Source organism: Scylla paramamosain, unplaced genomic scaffold (genome assembly GCF_035594125.1).
Source record: "Scylla paramamosain isolate STU-SP2022 unplaced genomic scaffold, ASM3559412v1 Contig11, whole genome shotgun sequence".
NCBI classification, from domain to species: Eukaryota; Metazoa; Arthropoda; class Malacostraca; order Decapoda; family Portunidae; genus Scylla; species Scylla paramamosain.
In genome coordinates this window covers 1,140,001-1,162,500 of record NW_026973676.1, presented here as the reverse complement: position 1 = coordinate 1,162,500, position 22,500 = coordinate 1,140,001, and the positions used below count along the sequence as shown (strand labels likewise).

The window sequence follows — 22,500 nt, the reverse complement described above, 5'->3', positions numbered from 1 at the left end:
CTGGCTGGCTGGCTGGCTGGCTGGCTGGCTGGCTGGCTGGCTGGCTGGCTGACTGACTGACTGACTGGCTGGCTGGCTGGCTGGCTGGCTGGCTGGCTGGCTGGCTGGCTGGCTGGCTGGCTGGCTGGCTGACTGACTGGCTGGCTGGCTGGCTGGCTGGCTGGCTGGCTGGCTGGCTGGCTGGCTGGCTGGCTGGCTGACTGGCTGGCTGGCTGGCTGGCTGGCTGGCTGGCTGGCTGGCTGGCTGGCTGGCTGGCTGGCTGACTGACTGGCTGGCTGGCTGGCTGGCTGGCTGGCTGGCTGGCTGGCTGGCTGGCTGGCTGACTGGCTGGCTGGCTGGCTGGCTGGCTGGCTGGCTGGCTGGCTGGCTGGCTGACTGACTGACTGACTGGCTGGCTGGCTGGCTGGCTGGCTGGCTGGCTGGCTGGCTGGCTGACTGGCTGGCTGGCTGGCTGGCTGGCTGGCTGGCTGACTGACTGGCTGGCTGGCTGGCTGGCTGACTGACTGACTGACTGACTGACTGACTGAAAGGCTGGTATACTGGCTGGCAGACAAATTGACTTACTAACCACTTACAGAGAGAGAGAGAGAGAGAGAGAGAGAGAGAGAGAGAGAGAGAGAGAGAGCACCACCACCACCACCACCACCACCCCAACATATTCCATGAATAGGAGAGAGAGAGAGAGAGAGAGAGAGAGAGAGAGAGAGAGAACGTGAATTGATTAATAACACAGGTAGGGCGTGGACAGGTGAACCGGATGAGAGAGGAGGAGGAGGAGGAGGAGGAGGGAAATGAAGAGAAAATGTGGAGGAATAGAGGGGAGATGAAGCGAAGATGTGTGTGTGTGTGTGTGTGTGTGTGTGTGTGTGTGTGTGTGTGTGAGAGAGAGAGAGAGAGAGAGAGAGAGAGAGAGAGAGAGAGAGAGAGAGAGAGAGATTTCAATGTATAGAAAGATACTGCTCTCGTCCCTCTCTCTCTCTCTCTCTCTCTCTCTCTCTCTCTCTCTCTCTCTCTCTCTCTCTCTCTCTCTCTCTCTCTCTCTCTCTCAACATCCTTGTAAATACATCAGTGTTTTTTCTCTTTTATCTCTCTTCACCACCCACCCCCCTACACACACACACACACACACACACACACACACACACACACACGACAAAAATTTAAGTTTGTGTGGAAGTTTTAATAGAGAACCAACACTAAACTCAAAGAAAATATGTCTTCCTCCTCCTCCTCCTCCTCCTCCTCCTCCTCTTTTTCATTAACCCTTTAGTATTTTCTCTCCTTTCTTCTCCTGTTCTTTATTCTCCTGTTTGATCATGTTGTTGTTGTTGTTGTTGTTGTTGTTGTTCATATCTCTCTCTCTCTCTCTCTCTCTCTCTCTCTCTCTCTCTCTCTCTCTCTCTCTCTCTCTCTCTCTCTCTCTCTCTCTCTCTCTCTCTCTCTCTCTGCTGGGATGCCAGGAAAGTGACTCAATTTTGGAGGAGTAGGAGGAGGAGGAAGAGGAAGAGGAGGAGAAAGAGGAAGAGGAGGAGGAGGAAGAGAGGGAGGAAAATTAAAGGAATAGTTGAGAACACACACACACACACACACACACACACACACACACACATGCACAGACTAAACTCACATCCATGACTCAAGCAGGTTAAATATAATGGTCTCTGATTGGCCGGCGGAAGTGGTGACGTCAGCAATAGTTGGCTTAGGTGGCAACTGATTGGTGGAAGAAGCGATGATGCAATTTTGTTTGTTTATACTAAAAAGAAAAAAAAAACTTGGGTGAGACGTATGCGTGTATGGGGTAAAGAGAGAGAGAGAGAGAGAGAGAGAGAGAGAGAGAGAGAGAGAGAGAGAGAGAGAGAGAGAGAGAGAGAGAGAGAATCTTGTATATTCGAGTGTTTTCATCTCTAAATGTGTTTCCTTGTTTGTTTAGGCGTTTGTGTTTGCCTCCTCCTCCTCCTTCTATTACTACTACTACTACTACTACTACTACTACTACTACTACTACTACTACCAACTCCGCCTTTCTCCCCCTCCCCCCAATAGGGTACAGCTCAGACGGAGGAGAGGACTTGTGTGAAGTGGTGGTGCCTGACGGAGACCACACCACATGTACCCCCCACCTCCGCCACCTCTAGTCTTTGTCTCATCCAGTGGAACGCCGAACAATAATAATATGGACCCCGAGGTGAGTGTGTTCTGATTTTCTGTTGATGGTGTGTGTGTGTGTGTGTGTGTGTGTGTGTGTGTGTGTGTGTGTGTTGTAAGACGTGGCAGGAAGGCCATATGGTAAGTGACCTAAACCTGTTTTTGTTTTCGTGTCTTGCATCCAAACACTGAGCAATTGTTCGGCATGTTTACTTGTTTACAGCACTGTGGAGGGTTTGATGAACACTCCAGCTAGCCCAGTGTCCACAAGCGATATGTAAACAACAGCAAACTTGAGGCGTCAGGCCAAAGTGCCCGAACATCCCGCCAAAAGTCAGCTGTCCTGGGGTGGCGCAGGAAGTGTGGCGGGGATGACGTCATCACCTCTCCTCCCCGCTGGGCTGGCTGACCAGTGTAGATGGACCTTGGTAATACCATATGCAGGGTGTCCCGCGAGTTAGGCTTGGGGATTTGATAGTTGAAGTAATACTAAGTGGGAAGTACTCTATACACATCTGCAGTGTTTTGCTTCATTTTGCCAGAAATTAATGTGTAATTCATGTGTTGCCGGAGTCGCTCGTCTTGGTGGGCTCCATTCTCCCCTCTGCGCAGTGGAAGCCTTACAGGAAACAGTTAGCAAATGATGGATTAAGTTTTTATATGTGTCAATGAAGAAAATGGTAACGTAACACAGCAATACAGTGGTTAAGTGCTTCTTTTTGAACATGGCAACTCACTGCAGCCGTTCTGAGTTGCCGCGTTCTGAGGGAGATACGGCCACTACCGTCGAGTCTGACAAGATGCTGCCTGTGGTCCCTTGCTTGCTTCTATGACGATACCTGCTCTGTTCCATCTCCTGCCGTGCTGGTGGTCCTGGGAGAACCCTGTCACCAGGCGCAAGAGGCGCGCGGGAGCGTGTGACGTTCCTGTCAGCCACCACTCTGTTGTGGTGGTCCGCCATCTGACGTTCCCGCTGCCGCAGCGTCCTCCTCCCAAAATTGTCCACCTCAAGCTTCCGTTTCACTGATGGTAATCCATCCCGTAGCTGGCGGCCCGTTGCCAGCTGAGCCGGTGACCTATTGATGTCCCGTAGAGGTGTGTTAAGGTACTGGAGCAAGGCAAGAGAGATCTTATCGTTGTCTAGACTGCCATCACCTCCAGTGTTTCCCGGTAGTATCCTCTTGGCGGACTTCACGGCCACCTCTGCCCTTCCGTTTGACTGTGGGAAGTGCGCCGAGGACACCCGAACTCCTACCCCCCACTTCTGGAGGAAACTTTTCATCTCTTCACTTCCTAGATTGGTACCTCCGTCCATGGAGAGCTGCTCTGGGGCACCCCATCTCGAGAAGTGGTGACGCACCACATCCTTAATTCTGCCTGATTCTGTGCCATCAGGCAGCTGAGACACCTCCAGCCAACCCGTGAGCCTGTCTGCATAGACGATGTAGTCGTGTCCCTCCAGCTGGAACAAATCCACCACAGTCTGCTGGAAGGGATAGTCAGGGGGCGGAGTGAAGAGGAGAGGCTCAGGGGGTTGTATGTTGCACGTGTCACAGCAGTTGCGATGGTGCCTCAGGTCCCCTTCAATGCCAGGCCAGTATACTGCCTGTCGCGCTTTCCTGAGCATCGAGTCTATACCTTGGTGGCCTGCATGGAGGTGGGCTGCAACCTGCTTGCGTAGGAGGTCTGGAATCACCAGGCGAGGATGGTTGCTGTGGAAAGTGTACGTCACCAGGCCTCGCGACACACCCAGCCTCTCCCTAATGCTGTCTCCCCATCTCCTCCCCATCTCACACCTTAAACTAAGCACACATTTTCCCTTCAGTTTCCTTCTCCCAACCTCTCCAGACTAATCTCCCCACTTTAACCTCCCCATCCGCTCCTCTGATTCCCCATTTCCATCATAAACAACCTTCCAGTTTCACCACACCTCCCCATCACCTTTCTTTCCCCAACCTCCCCATTTCATCCCCCCACTAATCTCCCCATCTCCCACAGGGCAAGGGCAACGGGTACTCTCCCCCTGCGGCAGTGTTTGATGACGACCCTGGGATCATGAGCGAAGCAGAGACGTCTTCCACGGGGTTCTGCAGGGAGGGTGGGGGAAACAGCAAGCCTCTCTCCCCCCAGCCCGCTCCCCCTCCTCCAAGACCCTCGATGCCAGGTCCTTCGGTAAGGCAAGGGGTGATGAGCGAGTGAATGGTGTGTTTTTTGGGGTGTTTTGGGGTGAAAGGGATGGTAAATTTGTTTTTGTGGGTGTGAATGGGGAATGGGGTGGATGAGGGTGTGATTTGGGTGTTTTCGGCTTTTGGATGTCTTAATGAGGGTTTGGGGTGATAATGGGGGTTTGGGGTGATAATGGGGGTGAGAATGAGGAAATTTGAAGAGATGGAAATGGGAGAGTGAAAGTTTTGGGGAGTTAAGAGTGGGGAAAGAAAAAGACGTTTGTTTGTTTGTTTCTTTGAGAGAGAGAGAGAGAGAGAGAGAGAGAGAGAGAGAGAGAGAGAGAGAGAGAGAGATATGAAAACACAGAAAGACAAAGAATGATTATAGCAAGGGCAAAAAAGAAACAGTGAGAAAGCGAGAGAAAGAAAGAAAGAAAGAAAGAAAGGAAATGAACTGGAGAAAGAGGAGGAGGAGGAGGAAGGAAAGATAAAAAGAGGAAGAGAAGATAGAAAAAAAAGAAAAAATCTAATTCATAATTCCGAAAAAATATTCTTAATATAGTTATTTTTTTATTTTAATTCTCTCTCTCTCTCTCTCTCTCTCTCTCTCTCTCTCTCTCTCTCTCTCTCTCTCTCTCTCTCTCTCTCTCTCTCTCTCTCTCTCTCTCTCTCTCTCTCTCTCTCTCTCTCTAATATCATCTTCATCCTCCTAATCTCCCTCTTCTTACTGGTTGAGAGGAGGAGGAAATAGAGGAAAATAAATGAAGGAAGAAAGGAAGGAAGAAGATAAAAGAGAAGGAAGAGAGGTAATTGGAAGGAATGACCAATAACAGAGAGAGAGAGAGAGAGAGAGAGAGAGAGAGAGAGAGAGAGAGAGAGAGAGCACAAGCAAGCAAATAGAATGACAATCAGACACACGGACATAGACAGAAAATGGCCTCTCTCTCTCTCTCTCTCTCTCTCTCTCTCTCTCTCTCTCTCTCTCTCTCTCTCTCTCTCTCTCTCTCTCTCTCTCTCTCTCTCTCTCTCTCTCTCTCTCTCTCTCAGAGAAGGCAAGGAATAGCTTAAGTGTTTACTACATGAATTGTAGAATTATTCTGAATAAAATAGACTTGCTTAGAGGAATGGCGTGTGTAGAGAACCTTGATATCATTGCTTTGACAGAAATTTGGTTAGATATTTCATGAAAAGTATTTAATCCAGAAGTTAAGATAGATGGTTATACACTATTCTATAAAGACAGGGAAAAACAGGAGAGGAAGAGGCATCGCATTATATGTTAGGGACACATTACAGTGTTGTATTAACAGTAGAATTAAAACATTTAGCAAAACAGAGTCGATATGGGTAGATATTAAGGAAGGATCACAGTCAGTAGCGCTGGGAGTAGTGTACAGGCCACTTAACAGTACAAAGGAAATTAACACCTCACTGGCAGGAAATAAATAGAGCAGGCAGGTACAGTCAGGTATGTGTGGTAGGAGATTTTAATTTTATGAATATCGACTGGAGCCTGATGGTGGGTAACAGGGAAGCAGAGGAATTTCTTAAGGTAATTCAGGATAATTTTTTCAAAACAGGTAATTGTAGAACCCACAAGGGGAAACAATATTCTAGATTTAATGCTAACTAACAGGGAGGAAGCAGGCACACAGATATAGGTTGGAGGACAGCTAGGTAACAGTGACCAGTGGGAAATTAGGTACAAATTAAAATGGGAGAAAACCTTTAGGAACAAAAAACACTAGTAAAATACCTGACCTTAGGAGAGCAGATTTTGAGTAATTAAAAGGGTACCTCCAAGGAGTTGACTGGCAACGGACACAGGGTGAGGTAGATAAGGCAAGGTGAGGGAGGTGAGGTGAGGTGTGAGGGTGTAGGACAAGAGGAGGCAAGATGTGTCTTGAAGGGTCGGAGGAGGGAGAGAGGGGGAGATGTGTTTATGTTGGAGGAGCAGGTCATGCTGAGATGAGAGAGGTGAGGTTGAGGTAAGTAGATGAGGGAGTGGAGAGGATAGAAGGGGCCAAGATGAGGAGATTAGGTGAAGTTAATGTAGATGAGTCTTATAAATATTTTGTAGATAAATTGCATACAGGGCAGTTAGCAAACATCCCGCAGAGAGCAATAAGATCACAGAAATTACCCTAAATGGATGACTGCAAGGTTAAAACATTATATAGGGCAGAAAAGAAGTGTTTATTTAAGTATATAAAGACAAGGGAAGAGGTTTTAAGGCCACAATATAATGAATTAGTTAAAACAATCAGGAAGTTAATGAGGAAAGCTAAAAGCAGTTATGAATTAAAGGTAGCCAGCCAGGCGAAGACGGACCCCAAGGGATTTTATCAGGTATACAGGACAAAGAATAAGGAAACAATAGGTCTATTAAAGGCAGCAGATGGGGAGCTGGTTAGTTCTGGGGGGAGATTAGTAAAATTCTGAATGAATGTTATTTAACTGTCTTCACCCAGGAAAACATGCAGGATATGCCAGATAGTGAACAGGTGTTCACAGCAGATGAGAATGAGAAGCTGACAGATATTTCCATAACTAGGGAGATAGTGGAACAGGAGATAGATAAAAATGTTCAAGACACCAGGACCTGATGAAATATATCCCAGAGTATTTAAGGAATGCAAAGAGGTTATTAGTGAGCCGTTAGTTTCTGTCTTTAGGAAATCACTGGAGTCAGGTGAGGTACCAGTAATGTGGAGGCAGGCTAATGTAGTACCCATCTTTAAGAAAGAAGATAATACTTGAATGTCTAATTACATTAGCTTAACTTCTGTTGTAGGTAAAATAATGGAGTCAATAACAGCAAAGAACATTAGGGAGCATTTAGACAAACATGTAGTACCCATCTTTAAGAAAGAAGATAATACTTTAATGTCTAATTACATTAGCTTAACTTCTGTTGTAGGTAAAATAATAGTCAATAACAACAAAGAACATTAGGGAGCATTTAGACAAACATAACTTGATAAATCAATCACAGCATGGCTTCATGAAGGGGAAGTCTTGCCTGACAAACTTGTTAATTTTTTTACAGTAAAGTGTACAAGGCAGCAGATAATGGTGATAGTTATGACATCCTATATCTGGATCATGCTGTGACACAAAGACAGGTAGATCAGATGCCATCACCTTGCAGGCAGATTTAGATAGGATGAACGAATGGACACAGATGGCAAATGCAGTTTAATATCAACAAATGCAAAGTACTGAGTGTAGGTAGAGGAAAACCCACACAGTAGGTACACAATAAACAACGAAACTCTGGTAGGTTCAGGGTATGAAAAAGATTTAGGGGTTATAGTTAGCTCTGAACTCCGTCTAAGAAAGCAATGTATAGAGGCCAGAAACATGGCAAATAGGGTGGTATTAGGATTAATTTTTAGGAGTGTTAAAAGTAGAAGGCCCGAAGTAATATTAAAGTTATATTTGGCTCTGGTCAGACCTCATCTAGACTATGCTGTGCAGTTTTGGTTCCCACATTACAGGAAAGATATAGGTCTATTAGAATCAGTACAGAGGAGAATGACTAAAAGGATACAGGGGATGAGGAGTATTCCTTACGAGGCGAGACTGAAGCTGTTAAATTTACATTCTTTAGAGAGACGTAGGTTAAGAAGGGACCTGATAGAAGTCTTTAAGTGGTATAAGGGTTATAACAAGGGGGATGTAAGCAAAATTCTTAGGATCAGCAACCAGGATAGAACAAGAAATAACGGGTTCAAGAGAATAACTTAGATTTAAAAAGAGATAGTAAAAAATTGGCTTTCAAATAGACTGGTAGATGAATGGAATGGACTCAGTAATCACATTGTTAGCATTGTTAGTGCTAAAACATTAGGGAGCTTTAAGAGAAGATTAGACGGATTTATGGATGGGGACGATAGGTGGAAAAAGGTAGGTATATTTCATACAGGGACTGCCACATGTAAGCCTGGTCGCTTCTTGCAGCTTCCCCTATTTCTTATGTTCTTATGAAAGGATAGTAGAGGGGAGAGAGGAGAGAGGGGAGAGGGGAGAGGGTTGGCTGTGTTATAAGTTATGTGTTGGAAGGGTAGGAAGGGATGATGGGAGAAGAAGAGGTGGGGAGAGGGTGATTGATGGAAGGGGAGGGGAGAGGGGAAGGTGGATTGGCTTGAATGCAACAGTGAGAACATGGAAGAGGAGGAGGAGTAAAGGAAATTAAAAAAAAGGGAGGAGGAGGAAGAAGAAATAGGAAGATCAGGAAGTGAAGGTGTAGGAGGAGGAGGAGGGTGAGAAGAAGAGGAACAGGAGGAGGAGGGAGATAAGAAGAAAAAGGAAGAGGAAAAGTAAAGAATAATTGCAAATTAAGGAAGAGGAAGGAGAGAGAGAGAGAGAGAGAGAGAGAGAGAGAGAGAGAGAGAGAGAGAGAGAGAGAGAGAGAGAGAGAGAGAGAGAGAGAGAGAGAGAGAGAGAGAGAGAGAGAGAGAGAGAGAGAGAGAGAGAGAGAGAGAGAGAGAGAGAGTCAACAGGTTGTTTTGGAATAATAATGTGAATGATTGTCTCCTCCTCCTCCTCCTCCTCCTCCTCCTCCTCCTCCTCCTCCTCCTCCTCCTCCTCCTCCTCCTCCTCCTCCTCCTCCTCCTAGCTCTCCTCCAGACATCATAGAAGTTATGAATAATTCTCTCTCTCTCTCTCTCTCTCTCTCTCTCTCTCTCTCTCTCTCTCTCTCTCTCTCTCTCTCTCTCTCTCTCTCTCTCTCTCTCTCTCTCTCTCTCTCTCTCTCTCTCTCTCTCTCTCTCTCTCTCTCTCTCTCTCTCTCCCCTCAATCTCTCCATTCCCCCCTCATTCAATCTCTGCTTATTTCTCCTCTCCCCTCCTGAGTGTCTCCCTACTCTCCCAATACACTAACCTTTTCCTCCCCCTGTTGCTCCCCACGCCCCTCTGAACCCCTCTACCTCACTGACACATCTCCCCAAACTAACCTTCCCTTCTCTCCCCCTCCCATATCCTGACCTCACTAACATCAGCTCCCACCCCCATTCCACACTCCCACACCTGTCACTTGTCTCCCCACGCCTTCTCCCCAGGCTAACTTCCTCCTTTTTATCTCCGCAGAATCGGACGCTAACAGTTCCTCTTGGGATGACGACCCAGGTATCATGAGCAAGGCTGAGACTTTCTCCACTGGGCGCAGCAGGAACGTGAAGCCTCGGACCTCCCTTCCAATAGTGCACACGCCCTCCAAGACCCTCGAGCGACCCCTGGGTGAGTGTGTGAGGGTCAGGGAGGAAGGGAAACTAGACTGCAGTAAGGGTTTTGGGGAGAGTGGGTGGGGTGTGTGGGTGATGGAGGAATGGGTGCCTGTGTGTTATGGAAATGAATGAATGAGTGTGATGGGGAGGAGAGATGGGTGAGGGGAGGGTAAGGGGGGAGAGAGAGAGAGAGAGAGAGAGAGAGACAGAGAGATTGATTCTTTTAGTTTATTATTATTCTTTATTACTTTTTAGTGTGTTTCTCTCTCTCTCTCTCTCTCTCTCTCTCTCTCTCTCTCTCTCTCTCTCTCTCTCTCTCTCTCTCTCTCTCTCTCTCTCTCTCTCTCTCTCTCTCTCTCTCTCTCTCTCTCTCTCTCTCTCTCTCTCTCTTAATCTCTTATTCCCTTTTCTTCCTTTCTTCCTTCCCTCCTATCTTTGTTTCTCTTTCCTCCTCCTCCTCCTCCTCCTCCTCCTCCTCCTCCTCCTCATTCATTCTACCTAACAAGAAATAATGGATTCAAGATTATACCCAAACGTTTTAAATCCCACAAGGCCAAACATTTTTTCTTTAATCGTATAGTAAATATATGGAGTAAACTTCCTGCAGAAATTGTGAACAGCAATACTACTGAATCAGTTCATCCTAAACATTTGCACTTTGTTTTTCCACAGAGCAATAAGAAATTAGAATTGACAGAGAAACCAGACAAGGGACTGCATTTGAAGAAGCACAAGAACCAAGAAATTACATCATTCAATGAAATGACAACAAATCTAAAGTAAGAATTTACATAGTTTTCATTTTGGTTTACATTCTGAAAGGTAACAGTAACATGGATATGTTTTTATATTGAAATCTTTCTCTGATTGCATACAAATGGTACCAATCAACAAATAATAATGTAATACTTAGAAGCTGGGAATTCCAATCACTGGTAGATAAAATGAACCACCATTCTAGAGTGTACATAACTAAGGAATTAATATACTGGTTAACTGTCACACCAGCATCAACAGAATAACAACAATTGTTGAGTAGAGTCTATAGGAGGCAGGGAAGGAGGCATGTAGTCAGTTTTAGAGAGCAGTTATTATGAAATCAGCTGTAGAATATTCCTAAGATGCAATACTACTGGAGTCTGTCAGCTTGAAGACAGTTTATTAAAGAAGGGAAGTTCATGAGATATAAAGCCTTTGATTATTCAGTTTCATTTCCAAAGTAACATTTATTTATTGGTGTGTTGCTTCCTGTAAATAGTAAAGCCTTGACAGCACTGCATCTCTCACACCACGCTGTAACTGTTGAGAGAACCATAACCCTTAGAGAGAGGAGGAGGGAATCCTTGGTTTATGTTCAGTAAAGCCCTGTATTCTTGTCATGGCAATGTAGAATGGAGGCGTCATTGGTTTATGTTCAGTAAAGCCCTGTATTCTTGTCATGGCAATGTAGAATGGAGGCATCATTGGTCACATACTGTTCTAATGTATGTGCACTTGCCACGCTGTTCACCAGGCAAAAGGCGTTGCAGAAAGAGCGCAAGATCACTGTGTTGTGGGAGAAGACAGAGTCCCTTAGTGGTCAGCTGGTGACGGTCCACAACCACAGCCACTTTGAAGAGAATGGCCTCAGCCACGACCACCTTGCTCAAGAAAATATCACGTTGACAGAGCTGATTAAACAACTAGAAGATAAGCTCAAACTTTCAAAGGTACCACAAGTGTCTTTGTATATTAGTTTGGTGTACTTTGTAAGATTAATCATTACTGAAAACAATACATGGAGTACGTGAGGTTGTGTGTTTGTTTATGCACGGAGACAGTTTCCTTAAAAATGGGTAAAGAGTACTATGGTGCTTTAGATGTGGAAGGATGAGTGGAAGGAATGCTTGGAGTGTGCAAGGCTCAAGTGTATGCAGAAGAGCACTGACAGGAGTGTGAGGACTACTCTGTCATGACCGTGTCTTTAAGACATGAACAAATGATGCAGTGTGGGAATCATGAAGGTGTAAAAATGCAGGATATGGATGGGATGCTACATCAGCAGTTTTTGTCATTAAGGCTGGTAAAGTGAAAGATTTGTTAATCACTTTGGTCTTTAGTTGATGCTTCTGGTGAGGCTTTCCTGTTTAAACTTGGCATAATATATATAAAATGATGTGGCATGTTAAACAAGTTAACTTACTGCCTTCTTGTGTCTTTCACAGATAGAAATCAAAGACGTCACAAGACAGAATAGTGAGCTGCATGCACTTATCACAGAGTATAAAGTCACTCCCTCAGAGGAAAAAGACAAGGATGGCATGTCTTCATGTGAGAACTCAGAAGCTAAATGTGAGCTACCATCCACATGAATATATATTTGTATATCAAACTGACATTCTCCATGGAGGGAGGCTTTCCAAAGTGCACACACACACACACACACACATCTCTGCATCAGGACTCAACAGCCAGACTGATAAACAATTACTTCACCCAAGATGATCAGCTGATAGGATTAGCTGTGGATTAGCCTCCTGTGGTGACTAGGCCAGCAGATAATTTTGTGAGCTGCCAGTCATCATGGTCCTGGTGTCTGAGGTGCTGCTTTTGCATTTTCCCAGTCATGGGTTGAGGCCACATCACATTTATTCATTCACAGTTGCTCTTAGTTATCTCTGTTACAAGTTTAAATTTTTCCTGGCTCCACAGACATTTCTGGTGCATCTAACCCTCTCTCCATTGCCCTTCTATTTCCCTTAGTCTTATACCCACTTCTTACATTACGTCTAATTACTTCCATTGGTCATTCTTGTCTGGCCCTCTGTTGCATCAATTTTTCACCTCCAGGTACAGATACCAAGGGGAAATTGCTGGGTCAAGTGGCTACACTGACATCTGAGGTTAGCAGGTTGGAGAGTGAGTGCAGCAGTCTTCAGGTTCAGCTAGACTGTGAGAGCGATAAGTATAACAAACTGCTGGGAGAATCTCTTGCTCATGAAAAGTTGTCTGAAGATGTCATAACTGAACCAAAAGGTAAGAAAGTTTATATTCTCTAATAATAAAGCAAATAATTTTTCCTCACTGATGCTCAATTTTTTTAATTAATAACAAAATAAAAGCATTGTTATTGGATTTGTTTATTGAGGCTGTATTAAGAAAAGTTGAGAGAAACAAACTTATTGTTTTATCAGGAGAAACAACAAGATTGGGAGGAACTGAGCTTGAATAGAAGCTGCAACTGAATCATCTGTAAAAGTGAAGTGGAGGAAGTGTTTACTGTTTACTCTATGCCATTTCCTTGGTCTTTTAATGAAGAATTTTATCCTTTTTCAGGTGACTACATCACCATCTACCAGTTGCAGCGAGGAGTGATGAAGCAGCAAGCTCGAGAACGCCAGTTAGACCTTGCCAGCCTCCATCATGAATGAGAGGAAATGAAGCAAAACCACTCAGCAGGTTAGTGCTCTCTTTTGCATCTCACACACTTCTTATTCATGTCATGGCAGATTAGTGATTTCTGCTGCATCTCACACAATTCTTATTCAATTGCTGGCAGGTTAGTGATCTCTGCTGCATCTCAAACGGTGTAATGTAACCTTCCAGAGAAATCTACCCCTCATTTATTAGTTAACAGGAGTGTTTAATGTACTTAATGTGATTAGCCAGGATCAAGGGTCAACTTCTTCACTGACCATTTAGTCTCAGGTGATGTATCTGTCCTCCATGAGTCACCAGAGACACATAAGGGTGTTGTAAGTGAAATTTCATCTATTAGATTTATTCAAAATGTGAATTAACACAGTTGTTTCCTGCAGGATTTGATATCAAAGCTGGTGCAGGAAAAGGAAGCAGATCATGACCTTGAGCAGCTCGAGAAGATAAGCAGCGTCCTTAAGAGTCCAGTTGCTATCATTAGCAGTGTTGGTGAGTAGTAAAAACTGAGCCATCTTATGAAGTGCAACAAAACATTATTATTATCTTCATAATTTTCTTGAAATAAACAGATTTCTGTGGCATGTTGCTCATTAGCACTTTAATATCAGATAACACCAGTTATTTATGTAATGATGTAATGTACTAAGTAGATGAAATACAAGTGGCATCTGCTAACACTCTTGATGTGGAACAGGAACCAGTGAGTCTGAGACACCCACCAGCAGTGGAAAGGTGGCTGACGAGCGCCTCAAACACCAAAAAAGACCAAAACTGTTACTGCTGCCACACTGCCACCACTTCCACTGACACCAAAAGCCCAACTGTGCAGAGAATCCTGGACCTCCGCAATGAAATGGAGTCCACCAGTCACCTGGAGCACTTTAGCCTCCAAAAGTTCCATCCGTGTCCATTGTGTTTGGGTAAACTTATCACTGTATAAGGGGACAAGTATCAGTGTATGGTTACTATATACTCATTTGTACTTAAAGATGTCATGTCACATCATTCTCTCTCTCTCTCTCTCTCTCTCTCTCTCTCTCTCTCTCTCTCTCTCTCTCTCTCTCTCTCTCTCTCTCTCTCTCTCTCTCTCTCTCTCTCTCTCTCTCTCTCTCTCTCTCTCTCTCTCTCTCTCTCTCTCTCTGGAATTATACTGTATATTAGGAAATATCATTAAAGAGTGTGTGTGTGTGTGTGTGTGTGTGTGTAAAAAGTGTTTGCATTATTGTGCATTTGATGTTATAGCCCCAGGTTCTTAAAGTTTTCTGGTTTCATGATTTATAAAGTTTGCTATTTTTAATAAAGTTATTGAATTTGTTATTGAGTGTTTGTATTGAACTCATTAGCTTTGTAATAGTGTGCGTCTCATCATGCATTCATTAATGATGTAGAGTGGAAATGTCCACTCCTATCATGCATAATTTCAATGCATTATTGGTTTATTGGTTTATTGGTTTATTATTTGTGTATAAATTGTAAAGTTATGCCAGTCTATTTTAGTACAAACTAAATATCAGCTGGAAGAGAGGACAGGTAATGGCACACTAAAACACAGGAAGGGACAATGATATAACCATCCAATTTAACAATACACAGAGGAAGAAGAATGAGAAAGCAATAAAAATGGATTATTTAATGGATGATTAATAGACCCTCATTTATAATCTTATTTCAGGCAAGAATATTAAAAGAGACAGCTGGCTTGCCCTTTGTACTTGTTCAGCTTGCCCTTAGCATTTGTTCATACATGACAGAATGAGAGATCTATGGGTGGGGGTGACACCTGGAAATGGGTATGATTCATGAAGGGATTGATTGATTGGTTGACTGATTAAGAAAAAAAAACGTAGCAGTGGAGGGTGGGGGGGAAGGCGCCCCCAACTTTCCAGTCATATATGGCGTGGAAGGGACAATACCAGCAAAGAAAAATATGAGAAAATGCATAATTTACTACAAAACCCAAAATGCGAAAAAAAACCTTGCCAAATTGAACCTTCCCACGAAGGTAATGAATGGAGTTTTGATGCAATGAGCCACAGTTACTTAAAACACTCAACAAATATAACACCTGCCAAAAAAATAAAATAAATAAATAAAATAAATAAATTAATAAATAAATAAAGATAAAAACGCGAGGAAACCTTTAAATTATCACAACGCGAAAAATACACACGCTAAACTGGATGCGTCATTAATTAATAGTCATTGGGACTGTTATCCCCCAATAGTTTATAGCCCCTCTCCTATTCATTGCTCCCCCCCCTTCCCTGCCTTGAGGAACACCTTCACTTATGGCCTGCTGTTGGTCAGATTTAAGCCATTTTAACCTCGAATTACATACAATACATATACATACATACATATTGTCTCCTTGCAATAATTATAATAGTCTTCCTGGCTTAATTTTTGTTTATTCATTATTCCTTATGTGTTTATTTATTAATTATTTGTAATTTGTCTAATTCCTTGTTTTATTTAGCCTCGGTATTTAACTAAGCATTTTTTTTTTTTTTCACTTTCTGACTGTGGCCCTTGCAATGAACGGCTTAATTGTTTATTTACTGTTCCTTACGTGTTTATTGATTATATGTGAGTTATTTATTTGATATTCATGATTTTTTTTTTTTTTAACTTCGTATTTCTTTATATGATAGTTTTATCTTTTCGTGTTTTCTGGCTTAAGTTTTGTTTGTTACTCCTTGTTTGTGTTATTAGGTGTGTCATCAATTATTTGTCTTATTTCTCGTAGTTTAATGGAATTTTTAGCACTTTAATTATTAGAGTTCCTCACCAGTCATTTTATTCGAGAGAGAGAGAGAGAGAGAGAGAGAGAGAGAGAGAGAGAGAGAGAGAGAGAGAGAGAGAGAGAGAGAGAGAGAGAGAGTCTAAATGAATAAAAAATAATAATAATCAGTTACAGTATTTTATTTATAAACAAGAACAATTCATGATAATAATAATAATAATAATAATAATAATAATAATAATAATAATAATAATATTTAAATACAAGGAGGAAAATGTGTAATAATAATAATAATAATAATAATAATAATAATAATAATAATAATAATAATAATAATAATAATAACAATAACTGCTTTTATCTTACTCACACAGATAAATAGTTTTATAAATAGTTTATTGACCATAAACATTGTGTACATACACACAAAATTAAATAGAACATAAAAATTTCAAAATGTAGTCAGTGACACACAGAAGACTGGTGACAAAACCTACTAAAGCCCATTAAATGATTGGGTGTCTCAAGTTTCCACATCATCAGTGGAACACTGCTTCTGAGCACTCAGGGATGGACAAGCTTTTCATGGCTTGTGTGAATGGAGACAAGACGTGTAGGGGATTTATTTGTTCTGTTTTTTCTTGTCCTACTCTCTCTTCCTCTCTCTTGACTCTTCCTTTGCTTCATCCTACTCTTTCTCTTGCTCATTCTTTCTCTCTCTCTCTCTCTCTCGCGCTCTCTCTCTCTCTGGACTTTTCAGACATAGCTCCTTATGATTTTTTGGCAATCACAAACCTGTTGACAGTATCCTTATCTGAGAGCCAAGGAGACCATGCAGAATGTGGCAGCATACCTATCATTGGTTGCAGAAGCGTTTGAGCAGTGGAGTGATGGATGATTGTAGGAATGTGGTGGCACTGCTATCCACCATGACATTCATCCACATAACAGAACCATCTCACATGGTGCATTCAGCCTCAGGGAGAGGAACCTCTGTAGCCTTGGGCAGTAGCCCTTGGTCAGGTTTGCTCCAGAGTCAAACCTGCTTACCATCCGAGAATACCTTGGGGAAAAATGAGGAAGCCTTTTGCTCTGAACCCATGAAAATTGTTCAACCCTATAAGGGAAAAATATGAATGTTGAACAAATTGATGAGAAATGGAAGGATTAATGGGCTAAGTGTGTTGGATTACAAAGGGGTTTCTTTGAAGGACATTTTGAATGATACCATAAATGTGTGGCACCCAGGATGAAGATGTCTGCAGGGTGGTCTGTGTCAGGGGGATGATGGCAGACAGCAGCAGCAGCACCGTGACAGCTCAAGCATCCTGTTGAAATTATCACTTTTTAAATGGTGAAAAGTGAAGGAAAAACCTGTCTCCATGGAATGTGGAAGTACACAACAACAACTCTGAAAGATTTCTTACAATAATAAGTCATCATTCATTGTATCCTTTCTTGTTGGCCACAAGATTATCATACAAATTTTCCAGACATCTGCAAATTGGTATCTCTAGCTGTTATTAAATATGATATTAAGTTTGATGAATGTATTTATTTCATTTTACATGAAAGTTGTTGATTGCAAAAAAAAAAAAAACCAAAATATATTTTGACTTTTACTTTACAATGCCTTAACTGTTTGCTTTTAAAAAATTATGTAGATTGATTTTCTCATTTTAAGACTTAAAGTCTAGACAACTAACTGGCCTTAAATTTTTCTGATATACAAATAAAGTAACAAAGAGAGCACATTTCACTAACACTCATGGTGAAGTGTCCACCAATGATGGTGAAGGAGGTACACATGTAAACTCCAGTCTGACCAATGACCAACACAATTTGTCCACCTGCATGTCTCCATCGGGCACAAACTCCACCTCCTGCATCTGTATCATGCCCACCACCACCGTCACCATGGCAACACTGAAAAGTGGAATCTTATCATTCACACTGTTACAAAAAATGTACTCCCCATATATATATATATATATATATATATATATATATATATATATATATATATATATATATATATATATATATATATATATATATATATGGATTGCTATTCCCAACATTAAAAATTCTTCAGCTAATCTTACTTTGATATTTTGCATCCAATATTAACTACAATTTTTTTCCTATGATATTTTCCAACTACACTTAAAGCCTTTCACTGTGAAACAAAACAATTAGCAGCATCAGAAGCAATGCATGCTCCTTTATAACCATCTACAAGATGTAAAGTTGGCATTTTGCAATTTCTTCCCAGTTCTAAGACTGGATGTGGTTGTAGAACAAATAAAGATGTCTTGAGAGTGACTGGATAATTAAGATCCCCCATAATTATGCAATTATTAATGCAGCAAATGTCCGCAATAAGGTCAAAGTTTTTTGTCCGTAGCGGGTGACTGGACTACAGGATGATAGACGAGACCTAATGTTATTTTACAAGATTTATTTTCTACCTGGATGAAAGTGAAGTCTATAGAGAGAGAGAGAGAGAGAGAGAGAGAGAGAGAGAGAGAGAGAGAGAGAGAGAGAGAGAGAGAGAGAGAGAGAGAGAGAGAGAGAGAGAGAGAGAGAGAGAGAGAGAGAGAGAGAGAGAGAGAGAGAGAGAGAGAGAGAGAGAGAGAGAGAGAGAGAGAGAGAGAGAGAGAGAGAGAGAGAGAGAGAGAGAGAGAGAGAGAGAGAGAGAGAGAGAGAGAGAGAGAGAGAGAGAGAACCAAGCCATTTGAAGTACATTTTTAGTTCCTTTACTTACACCATATTGCCTCTCTCTCTCTCTCTCTCTCTCTCTCTCTCTCTCTCTCTCTTAATAAATATGAAAACTAACACATTAACATAGGGAAGTTAATTCTAAAGACAGTCCTTATATGAAGCAGTAGTCTGACCCCCCTCTCTCTCTCAGGTGGAGTTGGCAAGGTACCATCTCTGTCCCCGCCAATGTCTCTCATGACTTCGAGACGCCTCACTGTAACCTAACTTAATCTCACCTCACCTAACGTAATCTAACCAAACCTCACCTCACCTCACCTAATCTAACCAAACCTCACCTCACCTAATCTAACCAAACCTCACCTCACCTAATCTAACCTAACCTCAACTAACGTAATCTAACCAAACCTCACCTCACCTAACCTAACCAAACCTCACCTCACCTAATTTAACCAAACCTCACCTCACGTAACCTAATCTAACCTAACCTCACCTAACATAATCTAACCAAACCTCACCTAATCTAACCTAACCTCACCTCCTCTCATCTAACCTACTCATTCCTCACCTAATCTAACTTAACTTCTTCACTTATGCTAGTTTAACCTAATGCAACCTTTGCTAACTCAATTACCTTAACTAACCTAATTAATCTGCTATAACTTAACATGATCTAACGTAAGCTATGTCATCCAAATCTTACTTTAATCTAATCTAATCTAACTTATGCAAGTTAATGTAAATTCATCTAATATAACCTAAACTATGCTAGTCTAACCTATCCTTAACTTACCTAACCTAACACACTATCTTAACCAAACCTCACCTCATCTTTTACACAGCCAAACCTTACTTAACCTTACAATCTAACACACTTCAACTTACGTGGCCTAACCTAACCTAACATCACCTATTCTTAATTAACCTCACCTAAACCTTACCGACACTAACTTAAAACCTACCTATGCTTACATCACTTCTATATCCTCCTCCTCCTCCTCTTCCTCTTCCCTAACACAGTGACTCAGCGAAGCCGTCAAGAAAACACGTAATTTCTGAATACTATCTTTAAGAGCTCCACCCAGTCAGCCCTCTTCCTCCTCCTCCTCTTTCCTGACCCCCATCCTCCCTTCTTTACTCACGTGTCTCTCCCTCCCTACACACACACACACACACACACATAGCGGGTCTCACAAGGGTAATACACACATACATACGGACACTGACCCACCACACACACCCAGTCACCCACACCCACCCACATACATGTACACACGGACGCACACAGCCTGTCACCCTTACGTCAAACAGATTACACCTTTCTTCTCCCTGTCACTCATCCATCACACATTCCAGTATCTCTCTCATCTTCTACTCTGTTAAATAACCAGTTAACACTCCTAGACTCCCTAGCCGGCGGGTTACTCTCACTAGGACCATGACTAAAAATACGTCACATGGCCCGGTCAGAGAGAGCTAGCCTGGTCTGCCTACGCGAATCGAAAGCGTTTATTTGGGTACGGTTTAAAGGGACGAAGGTTTAAAGGGACAGTCTCTGCGTGAGTGTGTTTGGTCAAATGCTGAATACTCACGCCTGGTTCATTATACAGCCACATGGACAGGCACAGATCACTCCTCCACGACACACACATAAACAAACACACAAAAACACTAACTAGTAACTGTACCTTTAGTTTCGTCTGCTGTCAAAATATTCCTCCATTACTAATGTAACCCACATTCCCTAGTGGTATACTTTCCTCGGAACACCCATATTTTTAAGAGCTTTTTATCCACCATATATGTCTCGGTTAACTCTCATCTTGGCTGGAAATTAAACTATATTGTATCAGTGTGGCCATCTTGAGGTCCCGGATGAAATGGCGAGCTGGGATTGGCTATTCACGACCCGTTGTCATGGTGATGGTGGATGCCATTCACTTGACAGCTCATATTTTCTCGCTATTGAAAGGAGTTTATTAGAGCGTAACTGAAGCGTGTAAAGGCATGATTCCGCACTATACTATTAAGATATTGTATTTCTGAAGTGTTCCTAGGCTTAATAAGCTTGGATAAGGAGTATAATACAATTTAGATGGTGTGAAGAGCGGATGTTTTCGCGCGAAATTCAAACAATTCCAGCCTCTGATATGATTACGTATTAGACTTAAGATATTGTAGTAAGAAAGTATCTGTGGGGTTAATAAGCTTGGGTAAAGAGTATAGGGGAATTTAAAGGACGTTTAAGAGACGGAGTGTGAGGAGAAGGTGTGTCAGCGCGATTCAAGTAATTCCAACCTGTCTGAGTTGATTCCACAGAAGACTCTTAAGATATTATATTGCTGAGGTGTTCCTAGGGTTATTAAGATTGGGTAAAGAGTATAAGGGAATTTAAAGAGTGGATAAGGGAGGGAGTGGAGCGATTTGATGTCATACAGACCAAAGCCAGGTTACAGAGGGGTTTTATCTTGTAAAGGGGACTGTTCGGTTTTCTTGACCGACACAGGGAGAGGAGTGAAGGTCCTTTCTCACTGTTCCCTATATAAGACACCATACACTCTAGAACACCAGGCCAGAAATCAAGAAACACGTGCTATTACAATATAGGTGAAGCTTAAGGACACGTCAGTAATTCAGCAGCAGACAATATTTCACAACTGCTCCACAAAACTTCTCGCAACGCAACCGGAATGTTTTAGAATGTTGTTCTTGTTCTGCTGTAGTTAAATGAATTACAGAATAAACAGAGAAGATAGATTTTTCTTTTTTACCCAGAAACATAAAAACGTACATAATTTCTACTAGAACCTGATAAAAATTAAGAAAGATAAGACGCCAGATCGTTTGAGGATACGAGTTTCTCTTCTGTTATATAAAAATTACAGAACAAACAAGAATAGATGGATTTTTGTGCTAGTCATGAAAATGCCTTTGAAAACTTAAATAACAGACCAGAACATGATAAAAGTTCAGATAAGACGCGGGAAGATATGATAACACGGATTCCTGTTGTGTAATAAGTTGAATTACATAAGAAACACGTAGAGCTGGATTATTTTTTTCCTAGAGTCACGAAAATACCTCTGAAAACCTAAATAGATCTCTAGAAATTTATAAAAGTTAAGTAAGAAGCTGAACCATTTGGTAACACGAATTTCTGCTCTGTACTAAACTGCATTACAAAACAAAAACAGTAAAAGGGTACTGTCACTTGCCTCAGACACCCGAGTTTATGTGAGGAAAAGAAGATGAGGTTTAGAAGAGGAGAGGTGGTGTTGTACAGATTTAAAATTAGATCTTAGACCGCGAATGTTGCACAAGTTAATGAAGAAAAAGTTGAGGGGGTGTCAAGACACTTAGGGTCGTCGACAGAAAGGCAGACAGACCTGGGGATGTTGACAGGTGAAGAATGAATGGGTCTCTCTCTCTCTCTCTCTCTCTCTCTCTCTCTCTCTCTCTCTCTCTCTCTCTCTCTCTCTCTCTCTCTCTCTCTCTGTGTCTCGTCATAATTATATTTCCTACTATCTCAATATCCCTCCATAGTTTAAATCCCTCCATCTCTTTTTGTCACCCTGGACTTGTCTGTCAGTACCTCTATTTTACCTAATATATCTAATTGGTAGCCATAATTTCTTGGTGTTTAGGTTATATTAAGTTTGTATCTTCAGTATCTCTCCATGTATAATCTTTAGATATCGTTATCTCTAAGTATTGCTGTGAAATTCTATAGTTTTTCATAATCTTGTTTCTGGAAATATACATTTTGTCATATCTCGATTATCATAATGGATTGTTTTTCGTAATTGAATTTATAATATTTGTTCAATTAAGCTTATTTGTATATTTATTTATTTATTCGTTTATTTGTTTATTATATATTTCCCTGATATTTTTTTTTCTCTCTCGTCACAATAGATAGCATACGCGTGCAAAAATATATATTACTTTAATTTTTCATCTATTTCCTCGCACCCTCTGTGAAAACCCTCTGTGGTATGCTCATAAACTTGTGACCTTCGTGGCATCTCGCGGGGTCCTCTCTTTGATCCTCTTATATTACTGCTAGACCATTCTTTT

General features: G+C 42.0%; 1 protein-coding gene and 1 long non-coding RNA gene across 4 annotated transcripts in view; one reads left to right on the top strand and one right to left on the bottom strand.

Annotated features, from left to right (window-relative positions):
• Positions 1–2,787: 2,787 nt before the first annotated feature.
• Positions 2,788–14,276, top strand: LOC135097063 (uncharacterized). Its single transcript, XM_063998830.1, has 10 exons — positions 2,788–3,872; positions 4,148–4,321; positions 9,406–9,555; positions 10,215–10,321; positions 11,056–11,251; positions 11,747–11,873; positions 12,372–12,557; positions 12,858–12,980; positions 13,340–13,448; positions 13,654–14,276. Exons 4-8 carry the CDS (start codon positions 10,305–10,307, stop codon positions 12,950–12,952), a joined length of 621 nt encoding a protein of 206 aa, XP_063854900.1. The 5' UTR covers positions 2,788–3,872; positions 4,148–4,321; positions 9,406–9,555; positions 10,215–10,304; the 3' UTR covers positions 12,953–12,980; positions 13,340–13,448; positions 13,654–14,276.
• Positions 14,277–15,866: 1,590 nt separating this feature from the next.
• The window catches only part of LOC135097032 (uncharacterized), an 8,713-nt gene continuing 2,079 nt past the window's right edge, over positions 15,867–22,500 (bottom strand). Inside the window, exons 1-3 of one of the 3 annotated variants that reach the window (XR_010265310.1) lie at positions 20,016–20,466; positions 17,467–17,628; positions 15,867–17,030 (exon numbers count right to left, since the gene is read on the bottom strand). This is a non-coding gene — a long non-coding RNA (uncharacterized LOC135097032). Of the gene's footprint in view, positions 17,031–17,466; positions 17,629–20,015; positions 20,467–22,500 lie in introns of those variants that run through there. The other 2 variants (XR_010265311.1, XR_010265312.1) reach the window with 2 other exon arrangements.

Coding starts and splice junctions, on each gene's coding strand:
- LOC135097063 (XM_063998830.1), top strand. Junction 11,252..11,746: donor ATAAGCTCAAACTTTCAAAG/GTACCACAAGTG, acceptor TGTCTTTCACAG/ATAGAAATCAAAGACGTCAC. Junction 12,558..12,857: donor TGTCATAACTGAACCAAAAG/GTAAGAAAGTTT, acceptor ATCCTTTTTCAG/GTGACTACATCACCATCTAC.